The following is a 6,926-nucleotide window of genomic DNA, read 5'->3' as shown; positions in this document are numbered from 1 at the left end:
AGAGCTTGAGTTATCTTGAGCTTCAAAATAAATCATAGACGTCCTAATCATGTGCAAAAGGAAGACATAAATGCCTTTTCTAGAAAACTGTATCAACTTTTGTTTTACCAATTGGGTTTTGGTGATTCAAAGGATGATGTCAATTAAAGAAACGTCTCAATCTAAGAAAGTTTACAGTATGGCTTCCACAGGGAAACTAGTAAAATTTCATTTTCAAAAGCACAATCCAAAATTTTCTCTGTAAAAAACATGAACTTATGCAGATAAGTCAACAGATAAAACTTCCATTACATAATGTCATTGCTGAATGATCATGAAAGATTTCTTCTACGTTAAAAAACCATTTGCAAAGGAGAAACAAAAGCTATCCTTCATAGAAAGTCATTAGAGAAATGAGCCATCAGAAACATCGGTATGATGAAAGTTGAAGCAAATTGTACAGATAATCGATACACCCAGCAAATGTATTTATAAAGCAAACTTCTGTTGACAAAGTTCAAAAGTAGATAAACTATCAAATTGGATTAGGCAGGGAATCGCTACAACCAACTGTTTATAGAACAGTAACAACTACCATAAATGCGGGGTAGAACTCATTATTAGCGGCATTTCTCCTCCCTCCCAAACAGTAGCAGCGAAGCATAGCAGAACCAGAAATGTAAATGAAATAACTCATCCGTCATGAATTATATCATAGGAAGAAGCAGCAGTCCTCCAACACACAGCAGCAACATAGAGCAGCCAAACTGCATTATGCCATCAGCAAAAAAATTGCATACAATAACAACAAAAGCATCTAAAACATTATATTATCCAATTTGTGGTCTATCAGTTAAAAATGCCAAAAAGTGGCCAACAGACACCAGTTCTTCAAGTTCAGCTATTAATCCAAGCCTAACATCACTTGATAGCAAGCTAAAAGGATTAAACAGACACCAAGTACGTAATGAGCTAATGGTCCAACTCTGTCACCAGGAAACTATAGTGTTATCCATAACTACAAATGAATTTCCACATCCAACATTCTGGAAACTCACACGCATGACCTGTTTCCTTCTAAAAGATACAAAATTAATTCAATAATTAAGTGGAAAAGGGCTCTTTAGCTCGAGGAATGTCAAGCTTCTGAAACATGAAATGAGGAACGCCTTAAACACTGAAATACAAGTTGACAGCTAAGCACATGTTGTAGTAGGATTTATCAATCAAATGTGCTAGCAGTCTTCTAGCATAGGCTCGAACAGAAACATTCAAGAAATTTACATGAAAATTCAACAATGGAATTAGATTAATAAAAGACTCCTATGCAACATCAGTATCAAAGAGAGCTTTTTTCAATTTAAAAGAATGCCTGGCTAGCATTTCTAAAGCAAATCTTAAACAACGGTCCAAATCATGATGGTAAGCATGTCTTCCATGATTATCATTTTCTAACTCTCATCAATATAAGTTTTTTGGTCTACACCTCTTCACAGACAATCTAGTTTCAACTTCATAAAACTGATCCATATTAAACAGGTACATCAATAATTTATGGTAAAACAGGCAGAACATGAGAAATATAAATCACACATAATTTGTACATCCATGATGCTTATCTAATCTAAAATGTAAGTGCTATTCAGGATGCATATATATATATCAATATAAATGAAAGAAATATACTCATGCGACATACAGCTATACTAAATCCTTGACCTTCCATGAGAGTGCTAAAGTATAATCGAAATGAAACAATTTAAATATCTGCAAAAAAAAGGGGGGGGGGGAGTAGGGTAACATGACAAAGTTGATAATCTACAATGAGATCAACTTAGACTAAATGTTTATTTTTAATGCTATCAAATTCCTTGTATCATAAACAAGCAGACCCTTCATCACAATAAACTTTTTTCTTAGTCCATTCTCTTATAAAGTTTTCCCTTTTACTTTCTAGTTTCTTTTGAGCTTGATCACAGAATTAAAATTTTCAATCCTAAACCCTAAAGGCTAGAACTTTCCAATTTAAGTTAAACATAATAAGCAAAAAGAAAGGGGGGAAAAAGCAGATCCTTAAGCACAAAAGCGAATGAAGAGTAAGAAAAAGACATACCAGCCTTGCAAGAAAGAGAAACAGCCAGAATCAGACTGGTTCTGGTAATGGTAGTGGTCATAGTGGTGGTAGTGTTGATATTGAGGATGAGGTTGAGGGGGCGGAGGAGGTGGATACCCTTCAGCAAAATAGCCTTGGTAACCGTCGTAGGGCTGGCGAGGCGGCTGAGGAGGATAGGCAGGATATCCAGTTGGCGGAGGAGGATAGCCTTCGTAAGATGGGGGAGGAGGGGCTGATGGATAGCCCGGTGGGGGATAAGGAGAGGAATAACCTGTGGTAGAAAATATAAGCAGATGAAAAGAGGAAATTAAGGAGAGGAATGGAGGGTTATAGGAATAATACCAGGAGGAGGATAATGATCTTGAGGACCTCTCTCGTAACTCATTTCGATGCTTTTTCTGTCTGTGTCTCACTCTTTGAGAGGTTCTATTCTATTACCTTCTTCTTCCGAAACTCTAACGGAACAGCCAAATCCTGTGCGAACGGTGTCCTGTTTTGTGTTTTGAGTTTTGATCGCTTTGCAAGTTGCCTGTTCCAATCATTTCCTGCCACTTCATCCTAATGGACTTGTTCATTTCTAACCCTTTCTTTATTTTATTCAATTCCTCATTTATTTTTTCCTTCTTTGCCAGCATAAACTTTAATTTTAAATTTCTAATTATACGCATAAAACTTTAATAATAGTTTAAATGTATATATCAAACTTTACTTTTAATTTATATGCATTTAATGAAATAAATATATTAATTTATTTTTATATTAAATAAATATAATTATGTGTATAAAATATACAAACATAAAAAGATACAATAACAATATTGTGTTAATAGTTCATGCGAATTAAATCAAATTAAAATTTTATATATTAATTTATACAAAATTAAAATTTGTATATAAAATCACACATTAAATCAAAGTTAAAATTTATTCCTTTTAATTTTTATAATAACTTTTCATCCAGAAAAACTATAACTATTAACTACAATTTCTATTAAATTAGTTTTCTTATAACAATCCTTTATCTAAAAAATTATGTCTCTTTTTGATAGTTAAACATTTTTTTTAGATACAAGTGATATCTAAATTTTTTTTTAATAAATTTGGTACTTTTATTAGTTCAACTGTTAGTGAAATCATTAAATTTATTTAAAAAATTAATTAATTAAAAATTACAATATTTAAACTTATTAGGCCACTAGTTCTTAATTTGATCGATTCATCTTATTCAATCAAATAAATTATTAAAAATCTCATAAAATAAAATGTTAAAAAAATAGAGAAAATCAATTTCACTAATATTTTAGCATGGTTTAATTTATTTCTATCAATTCGTAGATTAAGCAATTCAACTTCTATCTCCAAACCAATGCTCCAATCAATTTTCAATCTAACCCGTTTGAGTGACTATTCCAATCCAATTTTGAAAATACTAATTTTGATCGATAAAAAACTTTTTTTAATCTCATCAAGTCCAACAAGCAAACAATGAAGCTCAATACACCAAAATCTCTACCTTGAGAGGAGAATTTTGAGCATTACTAGACATTATAAAGTTAGAAAAAAGAAGAAAATAATAATAATGTAAAAGAAAATAAAAGAATTAAAAAATATTTTTTAAAATTTATATGACATGGCAGTCTAGAATTTTTTTAACAAATATAACATGGTTAAAATGAGTAATCAAATAATAATTTAGGTACCAATTATGACAAACTAAAATAGATACCAACTTTGAGAAAAAAATATAGTTAAGTACTAATTTATGAGTTAAACCTTTCTAAAATAGACTTAACTATTGAATTAACATAGATATCAACTCAAGGAAAAAATTATTTACGTATCAAAAAGAATTTAGTACTAATATGGAAAAAAGATATGCTTCACACTGCAAGGTATTGTTGGCTTTGCAGTTTTGTCCATAAAATGTGCTTTTATCTCTTAAAACCAACTCTACCAGACACAGTCCTTCCTTTTTAAGACCATTACATCATAGGACTTGTTCTTCAAGCTGAGCCTTTGTGTAGGCAAGGCCACGCGGAGTTCATGTCTCATCTCTAAAATCACTCTCTCATTCACTTCGTCACATCTAAAGCAGTATAATAGCATTCTAATATACACACACACACTGAACAGGTAAAACGTAAAAAAGTGCTAAATTTCAAAACTGACATCCGATTACAAGATCAGTCCTGCTTCTATTTAAGCATTACATGTTTCAATCAAGTCAAGGTCTAGGAAGTGAGAATTAGTTGATTCATCTTGCACTCAACTCAGTTAATGTCCATCTAATTCTAAAGTTCCGACAACAAACAAAACAACAAAAGCAAAAAATAGAAGGAAAAAACTTCTTGAAACTGCATATTGAAAGAAAAGCTCACGTATTCAGCTCAGCTACAAATACTTAGCGCTTCTTCTTGCTTGCTTTCAAACCACTGGATTTTGATGGGGTAACCATCAGGTAGATGAATAGACCCACAATTGATATCACAGAGACTTGAGATCCATACTTAGCCAGCAACCTCTGCAGGCACACAACGTTCACATTAATTTTAAAGGTAAAGGAGTCGTTTGTGGACTCTGTAAATCAAACTTAAAAAAGAGGGAGGGGGGGAGGGGTTAAGAACTTAAAGAATGGGCCATCAAGGATCCATCTATTTTTATTTGTTATGTAAGAAGCAACACTCAACCACTACTAATTAATCCCAACAACAATGATGTTCAAAAAATGAACCCAATCTGGTACTCTCTGCATGCATATCTTCCATTTTCTGATATCCAGATTCTAGAAGCATATGACTATTTTAATAAAATATAGCAATAATCATTCATACCTTAGCCTTCAATATTCAGTCACGGTTGATACAAGTTCCACAAAAGACAAACAAAAACAAAACAAACAGGCTTTAGTAACACGGAAAGAAGGAAAACATATTCAATATCTTTGAATTCCTTGCTTATTGTTATTGTAAACAAAACTTACCCACTCAAACTTCTTCTCACGAGGTATTTCTGCAAGGACATCTAACGGCAAGATTGAAGTTGAATATGCCTCCTAAAACACACAGATCAAATTATGTTCATATTTTTCTTCTTTCCTTCACCTTAAATTTTTAAGAAAAGAAAATAGACTCCTTTATGGATCTCAAACCTGTAGAGCAGCCTTTGTGGGAATGCGAAAAGTGATAACTGCTGGGGCACCATAGAACATCCCTTGTTTTTTGGCCTCTAATTCAAATGAATGTGATAGAACACCACCACTGCAGATCATAAAATTTTGCAATTTAATTAAGATACGATCCAGGACAAGCTAATTAAATGGAATAACAGAAAGGAAATACTCACGCGTCAAGTTTCTCCCATGACTGAGAAATATTGCCACTGATAACATCAAATGCATCTTGGGGCCAGCTATAATCCACAAGACTCAAATCATATGCCGTCCTGAAATTTTTTGTTTTAGAAAGGTTTTCTTCAAGCAAGATAAAAATAAAATAAAAAAAAGAGAAAATTATAGTTCATATTATACTAAAGAAGCTTCTGAAATCTTCAGTAATATTGTTCGATGTATTATATTGGATCATAGAGTAACTCAAGCCCCGAATATAGTTCATGGTCAACGGGTTAGATAGATCAACCCCATAGAAGAATCAACAGTAAGGAAATTGAAAATTTATGAAACAGGCAAGATTTTAGAGCAGAAAACCTACAAGAAAAATAAAATAAAATGCCAATGTAATAGTTACAAAATTCCCCAGTCATTATGGTTCACAGAGAATGCATTTCTTTATAATTTTTGTTCTATTTATTAAAATGATCAGATTTGCAGCTCTCTCAGATTCAAGTAATTAATAAAATAAAAGAAAGTCGATTTAAATCGACTGATTTCTCTGTATGTTACCAAAAATTGAATCATCTGCAAAAAAAAAATAAAAATCAATCTTTTCTCAGACATGCAAATCAGATGCTTATCATGCGAAGCCTAAAACGAAATCGTAAGCTACATAAGATAGTAAGGGTAGGTGGAATTCAAAGTGAAATATATTATAGATCCAAAGTTTCAGGATTTCCTTCTGGACGTAGTAATTAGAGGTAGATCTGAATAGAAGGGAGAGAGAAACGCACGAGAAGCCTTGATTGTAGATGTCGATAGAGACGGAGACGCGCTCGGCGCCGGATTTGAGTCTGGTGAGCGACGCCTTCTTGTGAGCGATGATGAAGGGGGAGTCGCCGACGGCGGTGGCAGCTGATATCAAGAAAAGAGCAATGCATGCCTTGAGCAGTAGATTTGTCATAAGCGTAGCCATGAATCTGAGCTGAATGATTTTCTGTTCCTTGTTTGACTTCGACAAGAAATGGAAGTGGTTAAATAAGGGAGTTGAATAATCAGAGGAGAGTACATAAAAGGAGATTTTTTTTTGACTAATTTAGTTTGAAACGCCATCGTCTCGAAGGTAAACTGTATTGGTCGCCCAAGTTTTAAGGTACTTTTATTTTGGTTACTCAACATAAGATCTTTGCAATTTCATCCCCAACTTTTAAGGCACTTTCATTTTAATTACTTAAGTGTTAAATCTATAACGGAGTTGACTATACGTGCCACATTATATATATATACACTCAACTTTTACAATTACTTTCATTTTGATCTCCAAAAAAGTTTCAATTTTTTAATTATTGATCAGGGTAAAAAATACTAAAGGATTAACGTGAAAAGGCGATAAAAACTAACATAATGAATTAAAAATTTATGAAATTGTACTTGTTTATCCCATTGACGAAAGTTTTAATTTTTTTCAATATTAAAATTTTAAATTTTAAAATATCAAAATCAATT

General features: G+C 32.5%; 2 protein-coding genes across 2 annotated transcripts; both read right to left on the bottom strand.

Moving 5' to 3' along the window:
* Positions 1-437: 437 nt before the first annotated feature.
* Positions 438-2,656, bottom strand: LOC107897296 (cysteine-rich and transmembrane domain-containing protein WIH2). The gene is made up of 3 exons (XM_016822706.2): positions 2,435-2,656; positions 2,093-2,363; positions 438-746 (listed from the first exon to the last, which is right to left on the bottom strand). The coding sequence occupies exons 1-3, from the start codon at positions 2,475-2,477 to the stop codon at positions 692-694; spliced, it is 369 nt and encodes a 122-aa protein (XP_016678195.2). The 5' UTR covers positions 2,478-2,656; the 3' UTR covers positions 438-691.
* A 1,570-nt stretch (positions 2,657-4,226) lies between these two features.
* Positions 4,227-6,550, bottom strand: LOC107897297 (translocon-associated protein subunit beta). The gene is made up of 6 exons (XM_016822707.2): positions 6,215-6,550; positions 5,435-5,533; positions 5,241-5,349; positions 5,073-5,144; positions 4,924-4,929; positions 4,227-4,613 (listed from the first exon to the last, which is right to left on the bottom strand). Exons 1-6 carry the CDS (start codon positions 6,394-6,396, stop codon positions 4,494-4,496), a joined length of 588 nt encoding a protein of 195 aa, XP_016678196.1. The 5' UTR covers positions 6,397-6,550; the 3' UTR covers positions 4,227-4,493.
* Positions 6,551-6,926: the final 376 nt, after the last annotated feature.

Source organism: Gossypium hirsutum, chromosome A10, assembly GCF_007990345.1.
Source record: "Gossypium hirsutum isolate 1008001.06 chromosome A10, Gossypium_hirsutum_v2.1, whole genome shotgun sequence".
NCBI lineage: Eukaryota > Viridiplantae > Streptophyta > Magnoliopsida > Malvales > Malvaceae > Gossypium > Gossypium hirsutum.
The sequence above is the reverse complement of the archived record's forward strand: the minus strand, read 5'-3'. Positions and strand labels throughout refer to the sequence as shown.